The 16,861-nt window shown below is 36.6% G+C and overlaps 2 protein-coding genes and 1 pseudogene across 2 annotated transcripts; 2 read left to right on the forward strand and 1 right to left on the reverse strand.

Moving 5' to 3' along the window:
- Positions 1-5,708: 5,708 nt before the first annotated feature.
- LOC120179832 lies at positions 5,709-6,948 on the reverse strand (annotated as a pseudogene).
- Positions 6,949-10,170: 3,222 nt separating this feature from the next.
- On the forward strand, positions 10,171-13,548 carry LOC120179833 (receptor-like protein 34). Its single transcript, XM_039185308.1, has 4 exons — positions 10,171-10,889; positions 11,928-12,141; positions 12,198-12,340; positions 12,540-13,548. The coding sequence occupies exons 1-4, from the start codon at positions 10,171-10,173 to the stop codon at positions 13,546-13,548; spliced, it is 2,085 nt and encodes a 694-aa protein (XP_039041239.1).
- Positions 13,549-13,606: 58 nt separating this feature from the next.
- On the forward strand, positions 13,607-14,803 carry LOC120179834 (receptor-like protein 19). The gene is made up of 2 exons (XM_039185309.1): positions 13,607-13,703; positions 13,827-14,803. Exons 1-2 carry the CDS (start codon positions 13,607-13,609, stop codon positions 14,801-14,803), a joined length of 1,074 nt encoding a protein of 357 aa, XP_039041240.1.
- Positions 14,804-16,861: the final 2,058 nt, after the last annotated feature.

Raw genomic sequence — 16,861 nt, forward strand, 5'->3', positions numbered from 1 at the left:
CAACATAAATTATATAAAAAAAACGGAGCCTAATTACGATAAACAGATCGAATCAGGTGATAAATCAGTGAAAAACAGCTTACCGGGTTCGAATTTGGCGAAACGAACTTCGGATTCGGATTCAGGACGTCGAAAGCATAAAATATGACTTTTCGAAAATTTGAAATTTTCGGTCAAAATCAAAGTCAACGGGTTTGACTGCCAATTTTGAGATCTTTGGGTTCGAATTTTGAAAAACGGACAGCGGAATTGGATTTGGAACATCAAAAAATGTCAGGATATGTATATTCGATCAAAGTCAAAGGTTGTTTAATGCCCAGTCAAAGCCAGTCAAAGTTTTGGTCAACAGTGGTCAACATCGGTCAACGGTCAACGAGTAGGGTCAACGGGTCAGGTCGGGTCAACGGGTCGGGTTCTGACCGGTCAAAACAGTTCCAAAACCGGTCACTTTTTCCTTCCCCACACGCAGTGGGGGCATGTGAACAGTGCTAAATTCCCGAAAAAATTCCTAAAAATTATTTTGAGCGATTTCGAGATACTTACAAAGCTCGGAGGAAGTGATTTATAATTTAACATATAAAAAAATGGTTAAATCATGAGTTTAGCCACTGAATTTCCTGTACTTCTTAAAACGGTCTGCCAACTTTAAAATTTTACAATTTAATCCCCATTTTCTTTCAAAAATACAATTTAAATTCACCACTTTATAATTTCTTAAATTTAGCCCTTAAATTGGGGTGTTACAATTCTCTCCTCCTTAAAAGAATTTCGTCCTCGAAATTTATTCATGTCACATTATTGCAGAAATGAAACTTCCATTAGTTTTTTTTTTCATATCTTTCATGTAGCTCTTATAGAAATATGAATCCTCCACTAATCCTTAACCAGTTGAGTATAACTTCTTATCAAAAATCTCTCTCATTCAAAGTAAATAATCAAAACAACTTTATCCTTGTGAAATCAATTCAGCCTTGGTTACGAGAATAGGCTCATAAAGCAGTAGCATATCTCAATTTCATTTCTGGAGTCGTGTCAGCATTTCTCGGATAATTAACTCTCACATGGATTGTGAGGTACTTCACAGCGTTTAAACAAATGTTACTGGTATTCCTTTTTCTACAAGTATAGATTTAACAGATAGAAACTTTGGTTTACTCGCTACAGATAGGAACTTAGCCTTGGAGTTCCGGCTCAGAGAGGTACGATTGCAGTCTAGGGGTATGTACTGATCAGACATATTTTGACATTCGACCGGCCGATCTAACTTGAAAATTTTGACTCAAACCATAGCTCTGATACCACTAAATGTAACCCCCTCAGACCGATGCGGATAACCTGATCCGATCTGGAGTGTCACATTAGGGCCACCGAAGCGACCCACTGTAAAAATAGTAGAAAATTTAAAACTTTTATTAAAACATGTAACTCATAATTACTTTATCAGCATTCAGAAATAAAAACAGATTTTTCAGACTCGTATGTAAAACAAAATACAATTACATGCCCCCTAATCACATGTACCATACTCTGTAAGCAACGCCAGAAGAACTCCCTTATTGATATCAATAGTTGCACTGGTACAATTCTTTTAACCTGCAACGGTAAGTAACAGAGTGAGCTTTGAAAAATTCAGTAATACAGAACTACCAGATGATGATGAAGAACGTGCAGATACAGATAAACATATCTTTCCTTATTGGTTCCGAACATCTACAGATTTTTATGCTAATCGAAGATCCTATTGATATTTCATATGTTAACGGACAATGAGCTTTTAGTTCAAATAAATACTTTGAATGCTTGAGTTCAGGAGATCGGAATAGGTTGTCTTGTGTGTTCCCGTAAAACCAGTAAAAAGAGAGATCTTTTAAAACATATATATATACCCCCATCCCATCACATCATAAATGTGTAGGTTCCCCAGAACCATACACCCATCCCAACACATCATATAAGGCCCTGAGCACAAAGTCGATGAACTTGCGGAAATACTTCCTTCAACAATACCCCCCAATTAAAACATTTTTTCCGTCATTAAACGGAAATATCAGAAATCAAAACAGAATTCAGAACAGAATCCAGATCAGAAATCATAACAGAATTCAGGTCATATATCAGATAAAATATTTATATGATTAGGGAACACACCAGAGTTTACAGATATTATTCAGAGATATTGGATAATCTTATCGGGTAGAGAGACACAAATCTTTAGTTTACCGATAGAATGTCGGAAGTTAGAAAAACTATTTGAAAAGTTCATTAACTGACAGAATCATCAGTTATTCAGGATATAATTTATCGGGATTATCTTATTCGAACACTTTTCTGAATCTCTACGAAATTTGAAGGTATTCAGAATCTTTACAATCTATGACGATTAATCCGATTATCGAACAACTCCAGATGAATAACTCCCAGAACCAATACTTATCAACTTGTCAATTCATTAACCTTCCAGGATATTTACTCTTTAATACCAAATATTCTTATCCACAGATCATCTTCTGAGTCGTCACTGAATAAATCTTAAGGAGACAAACAAATATTCTAATGGTCTTTATTTCATTTCTATGTTTCAACTATACCAGGAAATGCTGACGTACTTGATTTGTGGATCATAATCCATAGGGATGATACATCATATAAGTTCATCCGAGTTTCCAAACTTATTCCAATCTCTTACTTAATCCTCAGTCTTTGAGGTTACTTAGTTCATTTAACAGTCAAGTCTTTTATAATTACATCAGGGTTTTCTATAGTAATTCAGGCTTCTGAATTTCAGATACATATTGCACTTCCGTTAAATTCAATTTGGTAGTCGTAGTTGATTTGTCTAATGAATATCCACTTCTTGATATTGAATGCGATCTAAAGTTTAGCTGAGTTGAATACTTCCAAAACTATCATCAAGCCACACTTGAGAAGACGAACACGCATTCAAGTAATATCTATATCGTCCAGATACTGGCATATCATTACAATTGATCAACTCACTTAAGCTGTGTTCCATAACTTTTAAAGGTAGTCCAACACCTATGCTTATTTAGATTACTTAATTAATCCAAGACATTTACTTATTCTAGGTCATAAGGTATTTTGGTCATTTTGATGCTCATTCTTATTCCATTCATTTTAGAGCTCGAGGATATCCAATCATTCTCGAGCTTGGTGATATTCTTAGGTCATTTCCATTATATGGGTATTTTGGTCATTTTACAGATCTACGGTATTTCAATCTTTTCCCTCCATCCGGTCTTATTATTTAATTCCAATTTATCATATATTCCAGTACTTTCGAACAATTCTGATAAAAGAGCACCCTCAGATAAATTGTTCTTCAGGTATTTACTCTTAACTCAGATATTTTCGGGTCAAGTGCCTTCTCGGATTTTACAAATGAAATATCTTGAATTTTTCTTTACAAAGACAGGATCTTAATAATTAAATTCGTACTTAATCTGGTTAAGTACAAATCCTCAAAGTACTTTCTTCTTCAGGGTCAACTCTGACTATTTTACCTCTCAAGGGCATTTTCGTATTTTCTTAACCAGATAATTTCGATATAGCTCTTAACGAAAATAATATAATATAGAGATCCTATGATTAATTGCTTCCTCGAACATTCTTTGATCTTGAAATGATCCCTTAAAAGACTTCTAGTATCTAGCATAAACCATCTTAGGGTTAAAAACCTGTTATCCATAATTTCCAAGTAAAACTAACATTTCTTATGCACATCAATAGTTTTAGCAGATCAATAATTCTTTTCAGATTTATTAATCCACTTCCAGGGACAATTCTTGTCATTTTCCAACATAAGGGTAATTTCATAATTTTACCTAATCGAAATATTCTCATAATTTATCATCTAAGTACCTCTAATTGGTAATACTTTACTACCACTTTATGCTTTATAGAACATGTTGGCATTGTGAAATGCATGAATGAAAATGTTTGATCTCATATGTGTAATTAATGAAGATCTACACTAGATACGAATACGGTAGAAAGTAGGTAACTAAATATGGCTCAGATGACTATTATAAGAAATTGGAGGACAGTTGAAATTAAATTACAAGTTCTAGAATTAATTGATAAAAGAATCAACCATGGATATGTAGATTATAATTTATCTCATTAGAGGTACTTAGATGATAAATTATAATCTACATATCCATGGTTGATTCTTTTAGCAATTAATTCCAGAACTTGTAATTTAATTCCAACTGTCCTCCAATTTCTTATAATAGTCATCTGAGCCATATTCAGTTACCTACTTTCTATCGTATTCGTATCTAGTGTAGATCTTCATTAATTACACATATGAGATCAAACATTTTCATTCATGCATTTACCAATACCAACATGTTCTATAAAGCATAAAAAGGTAGTAAAGTATTACCTCGATTTCCGTGCAATATTGATCGACCATAAAAATTCTATTTGAACATCTTTGATCTTCAATTCAACTTCCAATAATTCCTCAAATACATATCAACATAAATTATATAAAAAACGGAACTTAATTACGATAAACGGATCGAATCGGGTGATAAATCAGTGAAAAATAGCTTACCGGGTTCGAATTTGGCAAAACGAACTTCGGATTCGGATTCAAGACGTCGAAAGCATAAAATATGACTTTTCGAAAATTTGAAATTTTTGGTCAAAATCAAAGTCAACGGGTTTGATTGGCCATTTCGAGATCTTTGGGTTCGAATTTTGAAAAACGGACAGCGGAATTGGATTTGGAACGTTGAAAAATGTCAGGATAGGTATATTCGGTCAAAGTCAAAGGTCGTTTAATGCCCGGTCAAAGCCAGTCAAAGTTTTGGTCAACAGTGGTCAACGCCGGTCAACGGGTCAGGTCGGGTCAACGTGTCGGGTCGGGTTGTGACCGGCCAAACCGGCTAAAACCGGTCACTTTTTCCTTCCCCACGCGTAGTGGCGGTGCGTGGGGGCGCGTGAACAGTGCTATATTCCCGAAAAAATTCCTAAAAATTATTTTGAGCGATTTCTAGATACTTACAAAGCTCGGTTCACAATTTTGAATGGCGGAGAGCTCGATTTCAACAAATCGGAAACTTTGACCGCTTCACCTCCTCACGCGTCGCCGTCGACGGAGACCAATGATGACACCGGCAGACTCGGAACGATACAAGGAACACGATGGTGCGGGAGGTGTCGTAAACGGATGCTCGGATCGTCGTGAATCGATGAAAAACCCACTGAAATCGGGTTATTACCGACGATACTTCTGACTAAAATTAACGACGAACGACGACGATTCATGACGAAAAGTTTGAAAGGTTTTGTTCCTCGGTTGACAACGAACACGATGGTGATTTAGGCTCATCGATCGGAGGTCGGACGACGAGTAGATCGGAATTGAAAGTTGGGTCAACGAAAGAGAAAAACTGAGAAAAATATACAGCCTGAGCACGGGGAAGTGATTTATAATTCAACATATAAAAAAATGGTTAAATCATGGGTTTAGCCACTGAATTTCCTGTACTTCTTAAAACGGTCTGCCAACTTTAAAATTTTATAATTTAATCCCCACTTTCTTCCAAAAACACAATTTAAATTCACCACTTTATAATTTCTTAAATTTAGCCCTTAAATTGGAGTGTTACGGAATGATTTGGTGAAGAATGTGACACAATATCGAAAAGCATGTTGTTAAGTGATTCCACTGCAGAAGATCAGAGTTTCTGAACTTCGGGTGCCGAAGAGAGCCTCTTGACGATACCCCTACCTATCTTCACGGGCACACCAGTCAATGGACCAGCCTCAGCTTCAAGCTTCTTAACAGCTTCATCAACAATCTCAGAAAGGTTACGGTATTTTTCAGTCTTATTAAGAAGTTTTTGACCTAGAGAGACACAATAACAAAGAATGTCCACCCTCGTATCTTTTCCGGCCATCTTTTTTTTTCTCCAGCACCTAAATGAATAATTGAACTCATTCATCCGACTGTATATCGTCATTGACCTAAAGAAAGTATATATACACTAGGAGCAGGTAAGATAGAGAGGACATAGAGGAGTATTTACCCGAGCAAATCATTTACTTTCCCACATGTTACGCAACAAAAGCACCCATCAAGAACAGCATGTCGTTTATCTTTTCCAATGCCGGACTTTTCATGTTTTAAAGCACACTCGAGATGACACGACATGCCACATGAATTTCCCGGGAAAGGAGGCTCCGAGCTTCAAATTAACCATAGACTAGGATCCTTGTTGTCATCAAACCTATAACAGATGCAGCAGGAACACCTCTTGCAAAATATATCGTTTTGTCTCAAGGTAGATTTGCAAGCCGAGTTTTTTCAATAAACAGCATTGATTGTATCCTTGCCACTATTATCGATTCCGGGATCATTCACAGGAACGGGCAGTTGAGAAGGATAATCAGCTTTCCTCTGCCTTTTGGCTGTTCTCTGGCCACCTGTTGGGTTACTTGGGTACGAACGCAGTTCAGGGTCTGTTACACCTTCGAGATCACCTGAATTCTTTTCAGCTACAATTTTCAAAAGGTTTTTGATAATTTTCAGCTTAGTCAAACCAGTATATTTCCTTTCCTTCCCCATCTCCGCACATAGGACCTGCAAAATCTCCTGACGGCTCCATGATTGTAGCATTTCAGAAGCTCTACTTGTCCTCTTCGATAATTCATATACGAGTTCTCTCTTTTCATCCAAAAAGATTACCAAATTACAAACAAATAGAAAGAAGAGAATAAAACTCCAGAATTTGCCCGTTACGGAATCACTGTTACCGACCAATTACGAAAGTCATCCAAGAACATCTAATGAACTTTATTAATCAAAGTAAAACAGGAAAATTCATAATTGTACATAAGAAAAGAACACATCATTGTCAGTTCCAGTAAGGGATTGAACACAGTTCCATTTGACTTTTAAAACCTCTGGTCATTCATATGTATACGGGCAAGGGTTGGACAAGGGTATGGCGACAATAACTCTCCAAGGATCGTCCAAATACATGGGAAAAAATCGAACATAACCGCGTCGGATACATAGCCATATGTGATACACACCAAGTCCGATTCATTGGCATGATAATGGATGCACAGAGAAGGCAATGCTAGCATCATCCATGATGAAAGCAAACAACAACCGGATTCATACACCAGTTCAACGCAACGAATTTGTTCAAAAATTATTTATCGGAACGCCGGATAAGGTTGAAAGGCAAGAAGATCCCAGAAATCTACCAAGAACAAACGGCTCAGCTGAAAACTATGTTTAAAGTGAAACCCAAAACTCCAGCATGCAAAAGAAATACCCTTTAAGACCTTCAACAAACTATTAAATCAGAAGCAAAACAAAACATTGAATCCCATATTACATATCACTCTGGAAAATCAAAATCCAAACAAGGAAAAATAATACCTTCAAAAGAGGAATCCATGGCAATGGAGCACTCAAACCCATCTATGTCACTCAAAAAAATGCAAATAAAAAAAAGAAAGGAAGTACCTTCAAGAGAGGAATCCATTGCAAATAGGAGAGCACTCAACACAAAGCCCACATTACCACTTTTGAAGCCTGAAAAAAAAAGGCAGAAACTTTCAATGGGAAATAAATAAATAAAAGGTATAATTAGAACCAAAAGCAGTAGTAAAAATCATAGAGAATCAGTGAATCTCTACGAAGAAAAGAGGCTTGAAATTCTGCAGCCACAGCAGAGGAATCCATGACTGGAAAACTTTGGGGTTGGTTCAGTGTTTAAAGGCCTCTCTTTTATCTATTCGTTCAACCTTCTTTTGTACTTATTAATAATATTTGCACAAAAATTAAGGAATAAAAACTGGAAACAGATGTTATATTTTATGACATATTGTTATACTACTAAAAAATCAATATTTATTAATTAAATAATATTCATTAAAACTAAAATAATATTAATCTCCAAACATTAACATATTTATTTTGCATAAAAAAATAATCTACAAAAAATAAAATATAAATTAATAAATAATTGATCAATGAAATAATCTACATGATTTTTTTTTATTTGTTTAAATTTTCGATATAGTTTATGTTCATCCATCCACATAAATCATATTTCAAAAAAAAATCACTAAAAGAAAAAAAAATATATATATATATATTTATTTTGCATATTAATCTAGTAATTTTAATATTTTAAAGACGTTTATTTTAGTGGAGTTTATGATTATCCATTTCAAATTACTTAGAAAATCAAAATGAAATAACAGTAATAATTAAATAATAAGTAAATAAAGCATTTCTGTTTTTTTTAATATTTTACATTACACATATATATTTTCTTTTAAATAGAACAAAAATGTCTCGAAATTTAATTATCAACTTTTAATAATTTTCCCTCCTAATAGTCTCAAATATATACAAGGTTAAGAATTCCCTCCAAATCCCTCAAAGGAGACGTTTTTCGCGCTTTCGATGGCGAACTTCGAAGCTCCGTCATTCTCTCTCGGGCACGATCTCGATCTCGACGCCGTCTCGGAGCCCTGTTTACCGGCCGAAGACCATCCGGGACCCTTCTTAGCCCCTGATCCTTCTGCGAGTTTCAACACCTTCGAAGACAATGCTGAAGAGCTCGAGTATCAACAAGATATGGATTCGGATCCGGATACTGGACCCGACCATTCCCGCGTCTCAAAGCGGTTGCGGCGGGCTGCCGATGAATCTTCGGCTACGAAGAAAGAACCAGAAAAGACTTGCCTTGGAATAATGAGGACGATGAGATTGAAGAGTTCTCTTCTTCACAGGAAACGAATGGTATTTTTTTAATGAAATTTATTTAGCAGTGTGTTGACCTATCTTTTCCTCAATGACAACCAATTGGAAGGAGCAGTACCACCATCTTTGGCTAATTCTACTTCATTGGAGATTTTAGATTTAGGGAACAACCAGGGAATCAAATAGTGGACTGAAAACGCTATTCGTTATTTAGTGATAGCGTCACCGTCTGAAATCGAGATTGATAAAATTAGCGGTGGGTGACGGATTCATGCCAATAGCGACCCGTTGTGCCTGCAATTTAATGGTAACGGTGAATAGCGCCGATAACGGGACGCTATTACCGTTTTCGACCGCTACAGTGAAACAAAAAAAAATAAAGGCGAGATCAATAAGAGAAGTAATGAAGGACAAAAACATGAAACGTTTAAGAATCCAAATTTTTAACAAGAAGAAAAAGAAGCACGGTTAAATATAAAATTAAAGATAAAAAACCGGTGAATAAAAAAGGAAGAAATTGAAGAAAAAGAATGCTTAACTTTGGTCCTTGCTATTTCTGGGTGATCAAAGCAATCAACAACTTATCAGTTATCCCAATAATGGGGAGTTTTCATTCGATGAAATGGCTAACATATATGAAAAGGGGCTAGATTCGACGATGAACGATGGAGTTCGGAGCAGAAGAATAAATAACCCGAAAGATTTGCGACTGATTTAGAAATTTGAGATGTTTGTCGTTGATACTAAGGCTGAATTTGTAATTAGGAGACCAAAGAGAATATGTTTCTGCATTTTAAATTTAGTACGGTGGTCGAAAACGTCCAACATGGTGCTTGTTGTGACGGTCTGATACTCGACGGTGAAAATGGGTTTATGAGATAATGAAGAGAGATTTTGGGAGAAAGAGAATAAAAACGAAAAGAAAATATAAGAAGATGATATAATAATTATTGGGGTAATATAGATTTGCTGCCTTTTAATTTTCCAAATATCTAATTTAGTCCCTAATTTTCATGTTTAGTTGTTTAGTTATATTTAATTTAGTCATTTTGTGTTCTTTAAATTTATTTAAATTTCACACTTTTATTTTAGTTATATTTAATTGTGGCTTAAATAAAGTTGTGTCAAATTATTATGTTTTAGGATAAGTTGTGTGAAATTTAAAAAAAAATTCACGACTGCGACACCCGCGGTGACGCAATAGTATCCGTTATGTCCGCAACAGCGATAAACACAATACGACCGAAAACGCGACCGCGAACGCTATTTAAATCCCTGGGAACAAGTTAACTGATAGGTTTCCCCATTGGTTAGCTTCACTCCCAAGTCTGATAATTCTTATCTTGAGAAGTAATAGATTTCATGGATCACTGCCTCATTCTGCGGCTTCGACAAACTTCTCCGCGTTACGAATGATTTATCTCTCCGGAAATGAGCTCACCGGCACCTTGCCATCGGAACTCTTGGGAAATCTGAGAGCAATGATAGATAAACCTAAACACGGACTTTCAAACATCTTACAAGACGGTGATGAAGTTTATGCTTCTGATATTCAAGATTACCACACTTCTGTGAAAGTAACAATTAAAAGATTGGATCTTGAATTGACCAAGATCATAGACATTTTCGTATCCATGGACTTATCCAACAACCAGTTCTTTGGACAAATTCCTGAGGAAGTGGGACAACTTATATCCCTGCAAATGCTCAACTTATCTCACAACAACTTCACCGGTCCTATCCCGGCGTCGTTCGGGAATTTGGCGGCACTTGAATCGTTAGATCTTTCATCAAACAAGCTCGGTGGTAGGATACCATCTCAAATGACGAAGCTGACGTTTCTTTCAGTGTTGAATCTTTCAAAAAACAATTTTGTTGGACCAATTCCTCACGGGAATCAATTTGGTACCTTTGAAAATGATTCCTACATCGGTAACTTGGGATTGTGTGGCTTACCATTGTCCAAGCAATGCAACAACCATGGGGAGGCCGAACCACCTGCACAGTCGGTGGTGGAAGAGGAGGATTCTCAAGTACCCTTTTGGCAGGTGGAAATGATGGGATATGGAAGTGGAGTGGTGCTAGGGATGAGCCTTGGTTACATTGTGTTCACGACCGGAAAACCATGGTGGTTTGTTCAAATGGTCAAGAGAGATTTGCAATACAATTTTACAAACTGGATCACAAGAAACAAATCAAGAAGAACCTAGCTATGGGTCCAACATCTTGTTTAGTTGAGTTTCTAACAAGTATTTCAAAAGTTTCATCTTCGTAATCTAATAGTTAAGTTATAGTACTTTTTATGTTTTCTTAATTTCTCATAGAGGCATTGGAACTTCATTTGGAATTCAATGGGAAGATTCAACTTGTTCAGTTCCCTTGGAAGCGGTTTGAATAAATCATTCTGGTGCTCTTAATTTAGCAGATGGCTTGATGTACTTGTTCAGATTTGAGTTATGATACGAGTGCCTTTATCGTCATTATGTCTAAGTTTTGTATTTTTTTTTAGTCTCTTGAAGGGTTGCCCACATATTCATAATTTGTATTTGTTATATCCGATCTGGATTAGTTGATCAATATGTTAGATACTGGTGATTCAATATTTCGTGTATAAGAACAAAGAAATTTATACTAAAAAATGAAGCACCTTTCCATAAGTGCATTATGCAGTTTCTCTAGCTGATAAAAGTTGAGTGGTTCGATAGTTCTTTGTGGTAATCTCATATCATACAAAGAAATTTGCACTAAAAAAATGAAGCACCTTTCCATAGGTGCTTTGCCTGCATCATATAGAACAAGTCAACAGCAAATGCATCAGCTTTTCTGTGTTTTAACCCTCAAAAGAAATGCACTAGGAAACTTGTTGATCTAGATTGTGTTTCATACAGTCATGTGCACTGCATGCAAGTTGGTCCAAACAAATTGAGATATTCGACCAAGAGGAAGTCCAACTCAACTACAGATGGACTTTCGCTGTACCAATTGGTTGACTTTCTTTTTATATTTTGGTTCCATGAATTGGTCGACTTCTTTAAAGTATTTAGGAAATTTAAATCTGTACTCTCACCATAAACCTTCCCTTGCTTCTGAACTTTGTTGTTGTTTTTTCTTGAGAAAAAATGTGAAGCATTTGTCTTGTATTGGTGTTAATGTTGCATCTTCCATGGAGTTTGATCTCTTCCACTGTTCCTCCTCCATCCTCTCATCTATGTCTCCCACACCAGAGAGCTGCTTTGCTCCAATTCAAAAGCTCCATTTTTCTAACTGAATACTGCTCCAGTGGGGATGATTACAATAATGATTACGCCAAGACAGAGTCATGGAACAAAAGCATTGATTGTTGTTCATGGGAGGGAGTCAAATGCGACGAGCTGACTGGACATGTAATCGGCATCGATCTTAGTCATAGTTGCCTTAACGGTTCTCTTCATGCAAACAGCAGCCTCTTTCTCCTTCACAACCTTCAATGGCTCCCCTCTTGAGAACACCAGCAGCCTGTTTCACATTCATGGACTCCGACGACTCAACTTCGGTTACAACTATTTCGATGGCGCTATCCCGTCAGAGTTATTTACTCAATTGGTGAGTTTAACCCATCTTAATCTCTCATCTTCTGGCTTCTCCGGCCAAATCCCAAATCAAATCAGCCTCTTGTCAAGTTTGGTTTCACTTGATCTTTCCCTTGATTATGGTTATTTCGAATCATTTGAAATTGATGGCCAAGTTTTTGACTTGCTTGCAACAAACTTAAAACCAAATTAAGATACCTTGTGCTTGACAGTGTAGATCTGTCTGGTGTTGCACTTACTTCCTTTCTGAACTTAACTTCATCACTAGAACATTTGAGTCTCAGTTGGTGTCTATTACATGGGGAGTTTCCGAGTCGAATTTTTCAGCTTCCAAACCTCAAACATATCGATATAACTGGGAATGAAAATATCAGAGGATATCTCCCCAGGACAAACTGGAGTAGTGGCCTTGAGTGGTTGCACCTTTCCTATTGTGGTGGTTTTAGGGGATCAATTCCAGCTTCATTCGGAAATCTCACTCGAATTGTTTCCATAAATTTATCTGGAAATCGGCTTCAAGGACAGATTCCAGATGTTTTTGGGAACCTTACCAAATTAACTTCTTTGAGATTTTCTAGCTGCAATTTGAGTGGTTCACTTCCAATAACTATGTTCACTCTCCCATCTCTGCTAGATTTGGACCTCAGTTATAACAAACTAGCCGGACCGATGGACCTAATTAGGATGCCGAGTTCTATCCAACAGCTTGATTTAACATCTAACGACTTTCATGGTCCGCTACCCGATTCTATTTTTGATCTTGTGAACCTTATTGAACTTCGTTTGTCATCAAACAACTTGAGTGGTATCATCGAGCCAGTTATGCTTTCGAAACTCACGAGTCTTGAAGTTCTCGATCTTTCGAATAATAGATTAGTATCATTATGTGCAAGATGCAATGATGCAAACTATTCTTTCCCTCGGCTTGCAACCGTGTCGTTCTCTTCTTGTAGTGTAAGTCGGTTCCCGAGTTTCTTTCGAGCATCACAGTTGCTGGATTTAGATATTTCCAGTAACATGATTTCTGGTGGAATTTCTAAATGGGAGGCTGAAGGCTGGGAAGAACTGAAAGGGTTGAACCTTTCTGACCACAATGGAGCAAGTTCCTGGGAAGAGATTGGATGCACTTTACCTTCGTTCGAACTTTCTTCGAGGGTCAATTCTGAATCTTCAAATCCGAGATCCAATGCAGTTGCAAGTGTTCTTAATTTCAAAGAATAATTTGACAGGAAATATTCCTCCTTCCATTTGCAGTTGGAGTTCACTTATACTACTGGACATGTCTAGAAACAGCTTGAGTGGAACTATTCCTGAATGTATTGGAAATTTCAGCTCTAATCTCCAGTTCATAGATTTGCAGATGAACAACTTGAACGGCGAGATCCCCGACTCTTTTCGGAATAACGAGTTGAGCCATCTTTTTCTCAATGACAATCGATTCGAAGGATGAATACCACCATCTTTGGCTAATTGTACTAAACTGACAATTTTACATGTAGGGAACAACAAGTTAACCGATAGGTTTCCCCCTTGGTTAGCTTCACTTCCAAGTCTGCAAATTCTTATCTTGAAACATAATAGATTTCATGGATCAATGCCTCATTCCATAGCTTCATACAACTTCTCTGCATTGCGAATGATTGATCGCTCGGGAAACGAGTTCACCGGCACCTTGCCCTCGAAACTCTTCCGGAATCTGAGAGCAATGAGAGAGAAATCAAAAGGGAGTCATTCAAATTTAGCATTTCAACGAGATGATGGTGGTAAATATATTGCCCAATTTTACCGAATTGCTGTGAATGTAACAACTAAAAGATTGGAGCTTGAATTGATGAAGACTGCAGCCATATTTGTATCAATGGACTTGTCCAACAACCAGTTCTTTGGACAAATTTCTGAGGAAGTGGGACAACTTATATCCCTGCAAATGCTCAACTTATCTCACAACAACTTCACCGGTCCTATCCCGGCGTCGTTCGGGAATTTGACGGCACTTGAATCGTTAGATCTTTCATCAAACAAGCTCGGTGGTAGGATACCATCTCAAATGACGAAGCTGACATTTCTTTCAGTGTTGAATTTTTCAAAAAACAATTTTGTTGGACCAATTCCTCACGGGAATCAATTTGGTACCTTTGAAAATGATTCCTACATCGGTAACTTGGGATTGTGTGGCTTACCATTGTCCAAGCAATGCAACAACCATGGGGAGGCCGAACCACCTGCACCGTCGGTGGCGGAAGAGGAGGATTCTCAAGTACCCTTTTTGGCAGGTGGTAATGATGGGATATGGAAGTGGAGTGGTGCTAGGGATGAGCCTCGGTTACATTGTATTCACAACCGGAAGACCATGGTGGTTTGTTCGAACGGTCGAGAGAGATTTGCAATACAAATTTACAAACTGGATCAGAAGAAAGGGACCAAAAAGAAACTAGTTTCAACACCAAATGTAATTAAGAAAAGTGTAAAACTATAGAAATGACCACTCAATTATATCCCCTTTTAATTTTGACCACCATTTTTGAATTCTTATCAATCAGACCATCTAACAATTTAAATATATTCAATCAAGTCACTTGTCGTTAACAGTTAACAGGAGCGCTGAATTGACAGTTAATAAAATTGATATAAATTTTATTTGGTCACTCTTACTTATATATTCTATCAATTTAATACTAATTTTAATAAATTAAAATAAAATTAATCTTCCAATAGGATGCCGCCATGTGTCACCATTAAATTTGATGATTTAATTTAATATATTTATTTTGTACCAACTATAGTCACCCTGTAGTGGGAAAAAAATCAAAGCAAAAAGTAAAGGAACAAGGGAATCAAACCAGTGTCACTTGGATAAGAGGAATAAAGACGTACTACTCTGTCAAATTGGTTGTTTGGTTCAAAACAGACTAAATAAAATATTTATCTTAGATCTAAATCCAAGAAAATTAAACTCGAACCTAAGCTTACATTGAAAAATAAATTTTATTTTTATCTTAAATTCATATATTAAATTTAATTCACATCTTAACATCAACATATATATATTATCGTAAATTTATATATTTAAAATATATTTTTAATTTTTAATGCTAAGATAAAAAATATTTTAATATATTTTAAATATATAAAACTAAAAATATATTTTTCAATATATTTTAAATATATAAAACTAAAAATATATTTTTACAATTTTAATGTTAATGTTAAGATAAAATATATTTAATATATTTTAAATATATAAAAATGTGAATTAAATTTAATATATAAATAAATTTTGAGAAAATAACCTCAGTGACCAAAAATCCCATATAATATACGATTTTAACCAATTTTTTCCGGATTTGCCAAAATGACCAACAAAATCGCAATGCGATCGCTAATTCGCAACGCGATCTCCATTATCGCAAATTCGCGTTGCATTTTCGCAATGCGATAGTTGAAAATCGCGTTGCGATGGTCTACAGTATCGTTGCGATTTTCCTAATTCGCAATGCGAATAAGTAAATCGCAACGCGAATTGGGAAAATCGCAATGCGATACTTACTATCGCAATGCGATAATACAAAATCGCAACGAGATACTTACTTTCGCAACGCGATACTGACTTTCGCAACGCGATTTACATAGCGCCATTCGTATTAACGCGTATTTTTTTTTTCAAATTCCAAACACGTATTTTTTCTTAATAAATCGGAAAATGAACCGTCCACAGTAATCGCAACTCATAACCTCAAACCCAAAAACACAACACTCAGTCCCATCTCCATCTCTCACTCAGCGTTTTTTTGATGGCACGAATGATGAGCAGCCTCCACTTCCTCCACTTCGAGAGCCATCACCTCACCCAGAGCCATCACCTGATCGACCCGACTATACACCTCTACAACGAGAGCCATCACCTATCCCGTCACATCATCGAGTCTCTTCTCCACCATCACCTCATGATAGGCGACCGACAAAGATGCCACGACTTCTATCTCCCTGTTCTCCACCTCCACGGGATGAGTCAAGGGAGTTACGTGATGAGGTCAATGCCTTGCGTGAGGAGATCGGTACTCTACGCGATAACGATGGTGCATGGCGTGTGGAGGTGTCTACTTTACGTGGTGAGGTTGCCGCTCTACGTGAGATGGTAGTATCGTTGCAGAATGAGGTTCATACTCTACGCAACGAGGTAAGTTTAAGATTTTCCATATTTAACTTGATGATAAATTTACTCGTAATTTCACTTAAATTAACCATTTACTTTAACACTGTGAAGTTAGTATTTGTCTTTGTTTTGTCTTTTGGTTGAAAGTTTGAAATATATTTATCTTTGTTTTCACTGTTTAAATATCATGTCTGTTTATTTACTGATATTTGTATTTTTATTTAGCGGACCGATAAGGTGGATGCTTTACGTCGGGTTTTTCTTGTACGACAGAGTTCACGTATCAGACGGCGTGCACGTGCTATTAAGTCTCCGTATACCCCAATAGTGCGAAGACACCGCAAGAAGAAGCCCGACTCGCCTATCATCCCTCAAGAGTCC

The sequence above is a fragment of the Hibiscus syriacus genome, unplaced genomic scaffold (genome assembly GCF_006381635.1).
Source record: "Hibiscus syriacus cultivar Baekdansim isolate YM2019G1 unplaced genomic scaffold, ASM638163v2 tig00112470_pilon, whole genome shotgun sequence".
NCBI classification, from domain to species: domain Eukaryota; kingdom Viridiplantae; phylum Streptophyta; class Magnoliopsida; order Malvales; family Malvaceae; genus Hibiscus; species Hibiscus syriacus.

What these genes read in the sequence shown, in the direction of transcription:
- LOC120179834 (XM_039185309.1), top strand. Translation starts at nt 13,607, where the DNA reads ATGTCTAGAAACAGCTTGAGTGGAACTATTCCTGAATGTATTGGAAAT. An exon ending in GCAGATGAACAACTTGAACG is followed by an intron (nt 13,704 to 13,826) that starts GCGAGATCCCCG and finishes TTTTACATGTAG; the next exon opens with GGAACAACAAGTTAACCGAT.
- LOC120179833 (XM_039185308.1), top strand. Translation starts at nt 10,171, where the DNA reads ATGATTTATCTCTCCGGAAATGAGCTCACCGGCACCTTGCCATCGGAA. An exon ending in GCGACGAGCTGACTGGACAT is followed by an intron (nt 12,142 to 12,197) that starts GTAATCGGCATC and finishes TCATGCAAACAG; the next exon opens with CAGCCTCTTTCTCCTTCACA. An exon ending in CAGAGTTATTTACTCAATTG is followed by an intron (nt 12,341 to 12,539) that starts GTGAGTTTAACC and finishes TGTGCTTGACAG; the next exon opens with TGTAGATCTGTCTGGTGTTG.